The sequence below is a fragment of the Panulirus ornatus genome, chromosome 1 (genome assembly GCF_036320965.1).
Source record: "Panulirus ornatus isolate Po-2019 chromosome 1, ASM3632096v1, whole genome shotgun sequence".
Lineage (NCBI taxonomy): Eukaryota > Metazoa > Arthropoda > Malacostraca > Decapoda > Palinuridae > Panulirus > Panulirus ornatus.
Genome location: NC_092224.1, coordinates 33,844,299 through 33,859,348, shown reverse-complemented (window position 1 = coordinate 33,859,348; position 15,050 = coordinate 33,844,299). Strand labels below are relative to the sequence as shown.

The window sequence follows — 15,050 nt, the reverse complement described above, 5'->3', positions numbered from 1 at the left end:
AAGGAGAAAGATAACTCAAATGTAAGAAAGGAAGAGAAAGATAACAAAGTAAGAAAGGAAAAGTAAGAAAGAAAAACAGATAACTCATTAAGAAAGGATAACTCAAAGTAAGAAAGAAAAAGGATGAAGTAAGAAAGGAAAAAGATAACTCAAAGTAAGAAAGATGAAAAAGATAACTCAAAGTAAAAAAGATGAAAAAGATAACTCAAATAAGAAAGAAAAAAGATAACTCAAAGTAAGAAAGGAAAAGATAACAAAGTAAGAAAGGAAAAACGATAACTCAAAGTAAGATAAACTCAAAGGAACAGATTCGACGACGGGGAGTGTTACAAAAAAACTCATCAATTAAGGGAAAAGAGTAAATGATTATCAGCTTTACCCCCCCCCCCCCCCCCCTCGTTGCCATGTGTCGGTCACGACCAGCGACATGGAAAGGTAAAGAGAAACAGTTAATCACAGAAAGAGAGAGAGAGAATGACACCCCACTCTCTCTCCTCCCTTCTCCTCCTCCCTCTCTCTCCTCCCTCTTCCCTCCCTCTCTCACAATCACGGCCTCGCACCCTCGTTACAAGCACGTTCGCAGGTAGCAATGCCGTGCGTCACGCAAGACTGTCCCGTGAGCAGCTGTGGAGCCGTTGGCGTGATCGGTCATGCCAGTCGTCTGGTCTCAACGCACGGGACTGCTACCCAACTGCGGCGCCTCCAGCACACCTGGACTCCTTCCCTCGCCCCGTCGTCTTCAGATATTCAGAATCGAGGTTTGATGGTTCGTTCACTTTGGCTTATCTTTCGTATCGTTATCGTGTTTTTTCGGTCATAACGGCAAATGGACCTCCGTGGTGTGTGTAGCGGTATAGCGTTCCTGACCGTGACGCATTCACGGGCCGCCCAGGGTTCGAGCGTATCGGTTCGAATCCTGGTTGTTGCGGAAGTCTGTCCACAGTCAGCCCATCTGTTCATTCATCCTCAGAGGTTGGTCGGCATAATGGGTACCTGACTCAGGCTAGGATATATATATATATACAAAGGCAAAGGGGATAAGAGTGAGTGCTCAAATTACAGAGGTATAAGTTTGTTGAGTATTCCTGGCAAATTATATGGGAGGGTGAAGGCATGTACAGAGCATCAGATTGGGGAAGAGCAGTGTGGTTTCAGAAGTGGTAGAGGATGTGTGGATCAGGTGTTTGCTTTGAAGAATGTATGTGAGAAATACTTAGAAAAGCAAATGGATTTGTATGTAGCATTTATGGATCTGGAGAAGGCATATGATAGAGTTGATAGAGATGCTCTGTGGAAGGTATTAAGAATATATGGTGTGGGAGGCAAGTTGTTAGAAGCAGTGAAAAGTTTTTATCGAGGATGTAAGGCATGTGTACGTGTAGGAAGAGAGGAAAGTGATTGGTTCTCAGTGAATGTAGGTTTGCGGCAGGGGTGTGTGATGTCTCCATGGTTGTTTAATTTGTTTATGGATGGGGTTGTTAGGGAGTTGAATGCAGGAGTTTTGGAGAGAGGGGCGGGTATGAAGTCTGTTGGGGATGAGAGAGCTTGGGAAGTGAGTCAGTTGTTGTTCGCTGATGATACAGCGCTGGTGGCTGATTCATGTGAGAAACTGCAGAAGCTGGTGACTGAGTTTGGTAAAGTGTGTGAAAGAAGAAAGTTAAGAGTAAATGTGAATAAGAGCAAGGTTATTAGGTACAGTAGGGTTGAGGGTCAATTCAATTGGGAGGTGAGTTTGAATGGAGAAAAACTGGAGGAAGTGAAGTGTTTTAGATATCTGGGAGTGGATCTGGCAGCGGATGGAACCATGGAAGCGGAAGTGGATCATAGGGTGGGGGAGGGCGAAAATTCTGGGAGCCTTGAAGAATGTGTGGAAGTCGAGAACATTATCTCGGAAAGCAAAAATGGGTATGTTTGAAGGAATAGTGGTTCCAACAATGTTGTATGGTTGCGAGGCGTGGACTATGGATAGAGTTGTGCGCAGGAGGATGGATGTGCTGGAAATGAGATGTTTGGGGACAATGTGTGGTGTGAGGTGGTTTGATCGAGTAAGTAACGTAAGCGTAAGAGAGATGTGTGGAAATAAAAAGAGCGTGGTTGAGAGAGCAAGAGAGGGTGTTTTGAAATGGTTTGATCACATGGAGAGGATGAGTGAGGGAAGATTGACCAAGAGGATATATGTGTCGGAGGTGGAGGGAACGAGGAGAAGGGGGAGACCAAATTGGAGGTGGAAGGATGGAGTGAAGGGGATTTTGTGTGATCGGGGCCTGAACATGCAGGAGGGTGAAAGGAGGGCAAAGAATAGAGTGAATTGGAGTGATGTGGTATACCGGGGTTGACGTGCTGTCGGTGGATTGAATCAGGGCATGTGTATGGGGGTGGGTTGGGCCATTTCTTTCGTCTGTTTCCTTGCGCTACCTCGCAAACGCGGGAGACAGCGACAAAGCAAAAAAAAAAAAAAAAAAAAAAAAAAAATATATATATATATATATATATATATATATATATATATATATATATATATATATATATATATATATATATATATATATATATGAAGGTTCTATGAAGGTGCGCGTTCATATACACTTTATTCGTATATATATATATATATATATATATATATATATATATATATATATATATATATATATATATATATATTTCATACTATTCGCCATTTCCCGCGTTAGCGAGGTAGCGTTAAGAACAGAGGACTGGGTCTTTGAAGGAAATCCTCACTTGGCCCTCTTCTCTGTTCCTTCTTTCGGAAAATTATATTATATATATATATATATATATATATATATATATATATATATATATATATATATATATATATTATTGCGTTAATGGGATGGCCTTGATTAGGGCCAGAACTGCCCGTGCCGTCTCATCAATTAAGAAAAGAAGAAATAAGGGGATGATGTATCGCCCAGTGGGAGATGGGAGGGGTCAGAAGGCGTTCACCTTCCTAAGAGAGTCATGTTGAAGGTGTACAAGCAGACTGGATGAGGAACACATAGGCCTTGCTCTCCGAGGCTGTAGACAGCAACATTGGGGCCTCGAATTGCTTAATTGGCTGTTGAACAGTGATTTGTAGGTGACGTAGACTTGTGTGTAAAACTTGCTACTACTACCACGACTACTACTGCTTCTACTACTACTACTACTACTACTACTACTATTACTATTACTACTGCTATTACAACTTCTCCTGTTACTACTACTAGTACCACTGTTACTGCTTTTGCTATTATTAATGATAATGAATATAATTATAATGATAGTAATAATAATAATGATAATGGTAATTATCATAATGATAATGTTATTACTACTGATAACAATAATATTGATAGAAAATATTGATAATAATGATGATAACAAAGATTAATGATAATAATAATGATAATAATGATAATAATAATAATAATGATAATAATAATAATGATAATAATAATGATAGTAAAAGTAATAATGATATTTGTTTTGTGTGTGTAAGTGTGTTTTATCGCTTTTTATGATTATCATTTGTGTGTGACGGGAAGAAAGTCATACACTTGTCTTGCCCCATTCACTCTCTCTCTCTCTCTCTCTCTCTCTCTCTCTCTCTCTCTCTCTCTCTCTCTCTCTCTCTCTCCGTGTCCTTGATCACCACACCTTACCTCTTCTCCACCACCACCTGTTAGTTGTCATCTCCCGCTTACCCAGTCTTCTCCACCACGTAGCCAGTTTCCTCCACCACTTACCGGTTCTCCCCTATCATTCACCACTCTCCCCTCTCTAGTCCTTCCATCCTGCCCACCATTTTACGTCCTGGAGATCCTCCTGAAGCCACCGGTTCTCTCTCTCTCTCTCTCTCTCTCTCTCTCTCTCTCTCTCTCTCTCTCTCTCTCTCTCTCTCTCTCTCTCTCTCTCTCTCTCTCTCATATATATCAATTTTTCTCTCCACTCCCATATTACCCCTCACCACACATCTCCCTGCAGAAACGACCTGCCCTCACCCCATTCACAAAAATAGCCTCATTTCCCCCCCCCTCACTGTTCAACAGCTCTCCCCTCGCCTCCAGAGGGCGCTGACGATAGATACCCTGAAATGCAGCAGATCGATAGCATTTAAGAGTAGTAAGATTCGATAGCGTTTAAGAGCATTAGGGCTTAAGAGCTTTTATTAGCCCTGCTCAAGTTCGAGGTTACACTACGTTCAGCCGTGTTCTAGGTACGATGTTATATTCATATTCAGACCGTTTTCTATGGAATTTCTTCCCAAACTCACTATTCTCTCTTACCTCGCTTTTCACCATTCGCTGGTTGGGTCTCCCTCCTCTCGCTGAATGTTTTTCAGGAGAACCTGCTAAAGAATCCCCCTGAAGACTACTGGATCCTCTCCACCACCCACCACTTCTACGTCACCAGTCATAGATTCTTTGTTTTCCCCCTCAGCAGAGATTTTGCTCAGGAACGCGTCCGCTTCGAAGACCCGCTCTGTTTACCATCCCGTCACCACTCAGTTTCCTCCTCCTCCTCCTCCTCCTCCTCCTCCTCCTCCTACACGCCACTCAACCGGTAATTCTCCTCCCCTTCATGGAAAAATGCCTGGAATCTCGCCACTTAGTCCTCACTCACCAGTCCAGTCCCCTCTGTACTCATTCACCACTCCACCCGCGACCCGTCCCCTACATGGAAATGCTTGGAATCTCTCCACTTAGTCTCTACCACCGCCCCTACCCACCAGTCCCCTCGCTACCCATTCACCACTCCATCCGCGCCACTCACCTTCATGGAAAAATGCCTAGAATCTCGCCACTTAGTCCCTACCAACGCTCGCCACCTACCAGTCCCCTCCTCTCTACTATTCACCACTCCAGCCTCACCCCCTACCAGTCCTGTCCTCACTACCCATTCACCACTCCACCCCCGCCACTCACCAGTCCCCTCCTCTCTGCCATTCGCAGCCCCGCCACTCACTGCTCTTCCCCCATTCCACAGATCTGCCTGGAGCGACGCCTGCACAACGTCACCAACTACTTCCTCATGTCCCTGGCGGTGGCAGACCTCCTCGTCTCTCTGGTGGTCATGCCCTTCGGAGCCATCGCCGGCTTCCTCGGTAAGTACCACTTCCTTTGACGGTGTCTTGGGGAGATAAGCGGGATGAAGGGGAGGAGAAGGAAGGAAGGAAGGGAGGAAGGAAGGGACGTGTTGAGATGCGAGAGGAGGAAGAGGAGGATGTGGGAGAATTGAGAGAGAGGGCATAAATATGTAGTGGCGTCTGGATGAGTTGGAAGGGGATCGTGCCGAGGAGAAATTTTCCAAAGGGGTAACTTCACCAGGAAGCATAGGAGGAAGGAGACGACGCAGGGAGGAGGGGAGCTAATATTAGCCCCTGGTATGGATAGAACATGAAAGGCGGCAAGAGTGTTCACAACTGGAAATCCATTCTAGGAGAAGTAGCTATCGCTATAAAGTCGCAAGTTCTCAATGATATTCTTTTTTTTATTGGGATGGGACAACAAGTGGCGCTGGAAATGTGATTACCTGAGAATCGTCGGAAACATTTCCATAATTCCATCGAGCTGGCAATCTATGGCCGACGAAACGATTAGGCTGATAAACTGTGGTAGAGCTCGTCACACACACATCTGAGTCAAACTTGAACGTGTTAAGTTTCGAAGCTTGATCATCCTTGATGATCTGCAACAACCAACCTCTGACATTACTGAACCTGAGTAAGGACGAAATTCTAGAAAGAAATAACATCAATGTAGCGAAAGATGAGAACTCTTAGATTAAATGAAGATATGAAGAGTGGATGACCAGCTAAACAATGGGTTCATGACCGGAGTTCAGCTAGCATGTGACAGGATGACAGAAGAATGAGTTAGAAAGCCACGTCAAAGCGAGTCAATGAGGAATAGAAATCAGAGAGAAGAATGGATTGAAGAAATCCAAGAATGTTGCTTAGATGGAAGAACACACCGAGTCAGTGAGGAATAGAAATCCGAGAGAAGAAAGAATGGATTGAAGAAATCCAAGAACAACGGACAGTCCTGAGGGAAAAAAAACACATCTTTCTGAAACGACTAAAAAAGCACTTTAGCAACAGGAAATTGTAGATAGAAAAGGCGTAGACTTGCCCCAGCAGTAGGAGGATCCCTTGGTATTTCAGAGGTGACGGTTATATGTCTGTATCCTTCCAGAACTTGGTCAAAAAATTCTTCTAATTAAAAGAATTAGTTCGAATACTGCTCAGTCTAACAGAGAAGCCCTCTCATAGAAACAGTATATTGAAAGTAATGAGGAAGCAATTATCATGAAGCCTTAGGATTCGAAGTTTTTCTTGCCAGTGTGTGGAAAACTGGAGACAGAAGAAAATGCTATTGATGAGGGGGCAGGGAGATCACCTTCACACTTGTATGAGGGGAAGATGATTAAAGGTGTCTTGCCTGTCTTCAGAAACGGCTGCTCCACCACCTAACATGGAAAACGTTATCCAGCAACACACACACACACACACACACACCATCTAAGTGACTCTGTGACTGTGTTAACCCATTCCATACTCTTGGGTTCCGTGCATTCCTGTCTCTGTTTAACTAACAGGCTAAATATGATACTGTGTGCACGAATGATGAAGGGAAGTCAGCGTTGACAAGAGACCTAAATAATCAGACCGCCAGTGATTTAGTCTCGGTTTTACAGACAAATCATCTTTGGAATTTGAAAGCACCAACTCTTTAGCTTCATTTGGGAAAACAACGGATGCACTGAGACTGTAGGGAAAACATGGGGTTCCTAAGGGGAAAAGTCCTGGCTCTATCGATATGAGATAAGAGTCGCGTGAACTAGGTCGGACTGAATGTCTTTCTTCGGAGGCGAGAAATATAAAACCGTACTTCTGAGCTTGCGAAGAAAACAGCTTTGCAACCTTTCTTGTTCCCAATCCTAGAATGAAAGAGCTGCTCAAACAGTTGCTAACTGTGGAGGTTAGAGGGATAGTAAGAGAAATAGAATAGCCCTGTAAACAGTGCCTGGAACCTAGCTAGAATTTTGATAAGCCATGGAGGACATATAAAGGACAGTAACATGGCAACATAAGAAAGGTATATGAATAACAGGACCGAATTTAGTAAAATAACATAAGACGAATGAATGAGATACGAAGAGATCACTGAAATATATTTAAGGATCTCTCGAAACCTTTCCGAAGATTCAGCCCAGGCAAACTGTCTGACCAGAAAAAAAAGAAATACGATTAAATTGATAATTTGAGGTGGAGGTGCAACTGACGTGGAGGACATTCAGAAACGAAGGCGAAGTTTTTAAAGAGAATTTATCAAAGATGTTTTCACAGCCTCCAGCTGTACTGGAGCTGGCCTTGGCAATGAACATTTCGATAAGTAAGAAGGTGTTTGATTCCGTCCCTTACAGTAAGCTGAAGCTGGTAACGCATTCTGGTAACAGAGGACGATCTTAAAAAGGGATCGAACGCTATTTTTAGGAGACCCAGCATAGAACGTGTATTTGAGGAGTCTTTACTTTTGCTTTCCTTTCCTTGGGCTTCACCTAAATGGTTTGTCATAAGGAATTTAGTCGTAATTTGCGATATTAAGTGTTACCAAGCTCGTAGGTGAGGTACGGAACATACAAGAGTGCTATTATCTGCAGGATGGTTTGAAGTTGTTGAAATCGTGATCGGAGTGGGGAAAGAAGAAGCTAGATTACTAAGTTTAAGATAATATATATATATATATATATATATATATATATATATATATATATATATATATATATATATATATATATATATATATATGTGTGTGTGTGTGTGTGTGTGTGTGTCTGTGTGTGTGTGCGTGTGTCTGTGTGTTGATGTATTTCATCACCGAAAAAATTGTCAGAATAAGAACCATTTTTACCACAGTCAGCGTCGGGACTACCTCGAGGCACGCGACCGAGGGAATTTTCAGTGACAAATTTACGACTTCGCTTCAGGCCGAGTCAGAGGACGCATCTCTCTCTCTCTCTCTCTCTCTCTCTCTCTCTCTCTCTCTCTCTCTCTCTCTCTCTCTCTCTCTCTCTCTGTCTATCTATCTATCTATCTATCTATCTATCTATCTATCTCAACGTTTGAGGAGAAAATACCAAATAAACCCTGAAAGTGTCCAGCGAAATACGTCAATAAATGGTGATGAAGGTCAAGAATATGATTGAAGAGACAAAGACTTTTTAGTTAAGTTTACCCTAGAATGTTTTTTTGTGGCGTAAAGAGAGAATATGGAACGCTCTTTAAGCTCCTACAGTGTTGAGTTCTTCAGTGGAAAGATGTATTGAGTGAGCAGCAGCGAAATTAAGGAGGAGGTGGGAATGGTGTGTGGAGACAGATAGCAATAGACGAGTGGACGGGTGTGGAGTAAGTGAGGGACGTGTGTGGAGTAAGGGACGTGTGTGGAGTAAGTAAGGGACGTGTGTGGAGTAAGTAAGGGACGTGTGTGGAGTAAGTAAGGGACGTGTGTGGAGTAAGTGAGGGACGTGTGGAGTAAGTGAGTGGACGTGTGGAGGAAGCTGAGGTTGGGGAAGACAGTGCTAACATCAGTGAAGAGAAATTATGAATAAAAAGAAAAATGTTCGATAGAAATGTATGGGTGAGATGGATGGTGGAACTCCCCTTCTGAAATACTGGACAAAAATAATCACACACACACACACACACACACACACACACACACACACACACACACACACACACACGTTCATATCCTGCATGTCCTCTTAGTTCCACCCATACCACAGGATTGGACCGGAGCACTGAACGACCCTCGTGAATATTCCCCAGACGCATCCACAGACGTTTACCCAACGAGCAACAAGCCAGGGTAGCAGCCGTGCGCATTACCCACACACACACACACACACACCCGGCTACGTCTGTATACGATCCACATCAACTCAGGGCAACGCGCGCGGATCACGGGACCCGCCGCTCTCCGCTCTGACTGCGTCTGAAGGTCCTTAGTTTCGTACAAGGTGATGCCCCTGGGTTCACTGGTTGGGATGGTTCGTGTGCCCAATACATACATACCTTCCTACCTACTCTACGGTCGGTCTTTGCCGTTCTTCGCGGTGTTTTACGGTCGTAAGGACCCCGCTGGGTGATCCTGGGTCAATTGGCAATAAAAGGGTTGGTAGGATATCATAAATCTGCGTAATTGTTTAGAATTGCAAAGTAATTTACCTCGAATGTATTTGTCTATCAGTGATTATGCGTGCGTGTGTGTGTGTGTGTGTGTGTGTGTGTTTTAGGGGAAGAGAGTTTTACACTCGTGTTTACTCGTCTCTTAACCCTGTATATGTACGTGTTTACTCCTATATTTACACACACACACACACACACACTAGCCTAAGCCAGCCACCCATTTATCGACTAGCTTCCGAGGAGAGGATAAACAGCTGGATTTGCTGTGGCCTTCCAGCCACGTAAGGATTCGAACTCAAACAGGCCCTTGCGTGATTCATAGTCAGCGACGCTGACCGCTACACCACACATGTGTGTCATTACTCTCTGTGTGTTGCTAGGGGGGAGAGTTTTACACCCGTGCTGGCCCCCGTCTCTTAACCTTGTATAATGTACCACAAAACTTGCATGACTGATATCATGTACCATATGGAGGGCTCCCGCGTACCACAGTTGGTGCGGTACCGCAGATCAAGAAGAACCACTGGAGCAGGGGAAGCTTTTTACAACGACAGCCAGAAGCAGTGAGGAAGTGGAAAGTTCTTAACGTGTTTTAATGAGGGGGAGGTTGGCGGAGGGAGGGGTTCACCGAGGCCCAATAGACTCCGGATCCCGTACTGACCGTAGATGTAGCATTATGAACGGCAGGAGCGGCAGCGGAATTATCATAGCGGCAACAGGAACTCATCAAAACAGGACAAGAAAGGGGCAGTAGCCGGGGAGGGAAATACCAGAAGCAGCAACAACAGATGAGTTAGAATACTATTGGTAGTAACAAGATACGATCGCCAGAGGGTGAAAGCAAGATACGTGCTGCAGAGGGTGAAAGCAAGATACGTGCTGCAGAGGGTGAAAGCAAGATACGTGCTGCAGAGGGTGAAAGCAAGATACGTGCTGCAGAGGGAGAAAGCAAGATACGTGCTGCAGAGGGTGAAAGCAAGATACGTGCTGCAGAGGGTGAAAGCAAGATACGTGCTGCAGAGGGAGAAAGCAAGATACGTGCTGCAGAGGGAGAAAGCAAGATACGTGCCGCAGAGGGAGAAGTAAACAGGAACAGCAACGAATAACGCGGAAGTAACACCGGGAGCTAGTGACAGCGGCAGCACCCCCAGCAGCAGAGGTGGAGTAGGGAACGATAGCAGTGAGGCAACGGTAGTAATATAAGTGATAGGAGTAGCAACGAGAGGGTGGTGGTTGGTTGCCAAGCATCCAGCTGAAGCAGCCGAGAGAGAAACATCGGGTCACAGGAATGAATAAAAGATTTAAGGAGTAAAGTAGCGCCGGGTTCGGCTGGTGCACCACAAGTCAACGCGGGGAGAAGTAAATAGCGTAGAGGTTCAGGTGTAGATCGATGAAAACGAATCAGGGTTCACTTGCCGGAGCGAGAGGCCGAGACGGAGTGAAACTTCTCGTCCAACTCGTCCAGATTAGCGGAGATCTGGCCTCCAGAGGTTGGCATGGAGGAGGTCGTCCAGAGCCCTGAATTGATCCATTACGGTCCATGTAGCTTGACATAGTTGACGCAGATGCTCCAGTTCGCCGGTAACCTCCGCCCGCTGGGGTACCAGGTTTTAAACTATAGTTCTGTTTATTTTGTTTTCGTGACAGAATACAAGAAGGGAGACGATACGAACGAATAAAACGAGCGGTTCTGAAGACGTAATTTTGTCTTGACCGTAATTATCCTCACCAGCTCTTTTAAGAAACGTGGACTGTTGTCCCCTCCACGGATGAATTGAGGGAAAGATATTGGAAAGCTTTCCTAGTATAATGGTCTCTGCGATCGAGAACACACACACACACACACACACACACACACACACACACACACACACACACACACACACACGTTGGGGATCAAGAAGCTCGGAGGCGTTTCGAAGCTAACTCGAGCTACTCAGAGCACAGCGTAGCTTCTCACAGGCGACGAACAAAGGGCAGCTTCAGAACGGCTTGAAAACACATTAATCTGGGAAGCACCGAACTCTTTTATATTCTGTTGACTCGATAATAGACGCCATCATGTCCTCATTTTTCACTTGTCTTTTCTTGGAGGCATAGAAATTACGAGCTGGGGAGACGGGTCGTAGGCGTAGGAAGAGAAGAATGTTAGTTCGAGAGATGTAGGGGTTAGAACAGTGAGGTAAACTGGGAAGACGTGCAGAGATAATCCAAGGACAGTGAGCGAAAAGAAATATAGAAAAGATAGAAAGGGAAGATCAAGGAAAAGCCAGGGAGGGATAGCCAGGCAAGAAATTATAGGAAATCAGGGAAAGAGGAAGGGAGGTATATGCTGAAGTAATCATTTGGCGACGTCTTATCAAACACTGACAATTGCACTGAAAAGGACGTTCGCAATGTTGTTTGCAGCTTAATCATTCACCCGGTGAGTCGCGCTGAATATTAAAGCGTTAATCTTAGTGCAGGACCGACTGTGATGTACGACCGACTGTCACTCTCTGTATCAGTTGGGGTTCAAGTGTTATGCTGGTCGTGCTAATACCAGCATCCCTCTTACAGCCACACTGGGTTGTTGAGTGTGAGGCTGGATGCTGCTCTGCCGCATCTCAGGATTTTCATTGGAATTCGCCCGAATGTTCAGTGGATCTCGATCAACAGTATATGAGAACATGTAAGTCTTTCGATTCGTTCGAATTTGCCTCCCTGTGTTGGCTGTATTAGTCTCATACCTCACTGGATTGAAAGCTGATTTAAGTCTGTCTGAACTTTACCACTTCGTACCTTTCCCCTGAACGTTAAAGTAAGGCCTGTGTAGAGCTCCTTCACCCTTGGCTTGATCCGTACCAGAGACTGCGATTGAGAATGGAGATCGAGCGACTGGTTCAGACAAAAGGAGGCCTCCTGTCTCACTCAAATCCCGGCGGAATTTCGACAGTAGACGAAGTCATATTTCATCGGTGTCGTCTCCAGCAGAGCGGCACTGACTTTGTTTCCAGACGACCCCGACACAAAAGTTGCGGAGAAGAATTCCTTTTCGAAGGAAAGTGTGTCCGGTTCCTTTCATCTTGTCAGGGGGGGTCATTTATGGGGGAAAATTCGTGATGTTTAAGGTCGGTTTGAGCTGATGCAGCTGACTGTGGCCGTCAGCAAGTGGGAGACGAAAATGATATCACATCACACACTATATAAGACCTTGACACCCCAGAGGAAGGGTCAAAAGATCGAATCCCCCTTTTTGATATCTCCGTTATCACCCCATCCTCCCCTCTCCCCTTTGATATCTCCGTTATCTATATATATATATATATATATATATATATATATATATATATATATATATATATATATATATATATGTATATTTTCGACTGAAATGAATTTGTGCTCAGCCCATAAGGCGGTCATGAGTGGAGGGCAAACGGGAGGATTAATCCCATTACGTCTCACGCGTGACCTAAGAGTATCAAGGCTGCGGTGTTGTGTTGGCGGGGGATAATGTAATTATGTGCTGCTGTGTGTGTGTGAGGGGCTTTCTGGAGGGAACAGCTGGAAGTGATGCCACTCATAACCAGACCTTAGTGGGCACAGGACACGCTTGAGGACCCCATTGTTCACAGCAGCGGGGAGGCCCATGGCGGTGCTGATAGGAGGTTCCCTCAGCAACACCACTTTAATCATCGCCTCCACCAACTGTGATGGCAACAGTGGCATCAACGGTAACGGTACCACGTTGTTGGTAGTTGCACTGTTAGCATCAGTAACGGATGCAGACAGACCTGCGTGGTCGGGACTCGCCACAGCCCCTCAGCCAGTAATGCCCATCTTCGCCCAGTCCATCCCCGCTTCACACACACACACACATACACATGGTCGCCTTCAGGAGCACGACGCCCCAGGCACAGATTTCACTACGGGGTCTCGACGATGAGACATGTTCCCAGTGGGGTCTTAAAGCAGCCTCAGTATTTTTTTTCGCAAAAGTCTTGTTTTCTTCTTGCGGTTGAAACAAAAAGCACTTGAAACGTTTGTGGATTTAAAGATCTAAGAAAGACAGAGATCTAAACACGTCCTTTGTATCAGTTAGTCATTTATCGAGATAACAAAATACCTTTGATGAATTGTTAGCTTCACAGTAAATAGCCTGAGTGGAATTTTACGAGTTCATTTATATGAAAGAACCTCGTATATCTAATCTTATCTCCTAACCTCAAACGAATTCTTCCTGATGTTCATCGCCCCCCAAAATATCAGGGTAGGAGAAATCTTCCCGAACTATACTTTCCTCGTATTTATCTACGTTTCCTTATCTTATTTATGAAGCAGTAAATAGCTAATAGTGGTAGTTGGATGAAGATAACAGCCTCCCAGCGAAGGGCCGCCTTCCTGATTCAGGAGTGTTGATAGTGATGCCTTGGGGGGGCATCTGACACCCACCGTGTTGGTAGGTTGTAGACAGCAGCTGCCCCAGGGAAGTACCAGCCTCTCGTCTCAAGCGTTGTGAAGTGACGCCTGGAAGTATCTTACACCGCCTGTATCTCTCTCTCACACTCTCACTCACATCCTCTCTCTCACTATCTCTCCCTCACATTCTCACACTTTTATACTCTCTCACGCTCTTTTCATCCTTTCCCGCGTTCATTTTCATCCTAGTATTTTTTTTTTTCATACACTCACCTGCTCACTGTCTCTTGCATACTCTTTCTCGCTTACTCGTCCACTCTCTCACACTCACATTCTTTTTCACATACTTTATATTCTCTCGCACGTTCTCTGCACCACTTTCCCTCACACGTTTTTTTTATTGCAATCTTTCTCTGTTACATCTCTCTCTCTCTCTCTCTCTCTCTCTCTCTCTCTCTCTCTCTCTCTCTCTCTCTCTCTCTCTCTCTCTCTCTCTCTCTCTCTCTCTCTCTCTCTCTCTCGCATTAATACTGCTCACTACATACACCATACAGTCATTCTCCATATTTTTTTCCCCGTGTATTTGCCTTCTTCGTTTTCTTCTTCCTCTATTTTCTTTTTTCTTTTTTTTTTTTTACATTTTCCTCTTGTGATTATCTTCTTCACCCAAGGCCCGAGCTTCGCTAGGACTCTTATTAGGTACTAAGGTTATCTCGCTGTTGCGACATCCCGAGAGAGAATCTGTCAAGACGTCGCACAGATGATGTCAAGTCGTCACACACACACACACACACACAAGATGTCACGCAGTAACCATGCGTGACGAAAGCTTGCGTCCTTGTGTCGTGATGTCACCGGACAACCTTGTTTAAGCGACTGAGAGCTGGCTTATTCCTGAGGTGCAGTAAGCGAAGTGTCATGGTCTTCGTGCGTAAAAGACGGCAGGGCGGGGGTGGGTCGACGACGACGACATTCAGGCTGTCTTCAGAGATTAGCCCGTAAAACCCTCCTCCTTGGGTCCATCTCAGACTGCCGCAGCATCAGTGTCGCCGGGCAACACTATCTGGCATAGAGGAGAGGCTTCATCGACTGATTCCATCTACCTTGGCTTGTTTAGGTAACCTAGCTATGCAATGGTATCCACGGGGGTATGATTTTGAGTTGGGTTATTACCATGGGTTCAGGGAAGATGCATTCCGACATACTACCTCCTCATGCTCAGCGTGAGGAGAGTTGAGCGAGGCAAAGGCACTCGGTAAAGTCAGTTTTAACCAAGCCATTGTGTTCACTGTTGACCTGATGTTCAAGTGGTCTTAGTATTTTCGTACCATTTCAGTTTGGATGGTGCTCTCCCATCTTTGTAGTCCACGTCAGATAACCTGTAGGATCATAGAGCTTACACACGTGAGTTAAAAAGAGCCATCGAAATATGCAATTTTGCAAAACGAAGGGAGTG

General features: G+C 45.0%; 1 protein-coding gene across 2 annotated transcripts in view; it reads left to right on the top strand.

Annotated features, from left to right (window-relative positions):
• Nucleotides 1-15,050, top strand: part of 5-HT2A (5-hydroxytryptamine receptor 2A) — a 533,377-nt gene that overhangs the window by 501,193 nt on the left and 17,134 nt on the right. For both annotated transcript variants that reach the window (XM_071660360.1, XM_071660371.1), the window contains one exon: nt 4,990-5,107. In XM_071660360.1, coding sequence (XP_071516461.1) covers nt 4,990-5,107 — 118 coding nt within the window. The remainder of the gene's footprint in view (nt 1-4,989; nt 5,108-15,050) is intronic.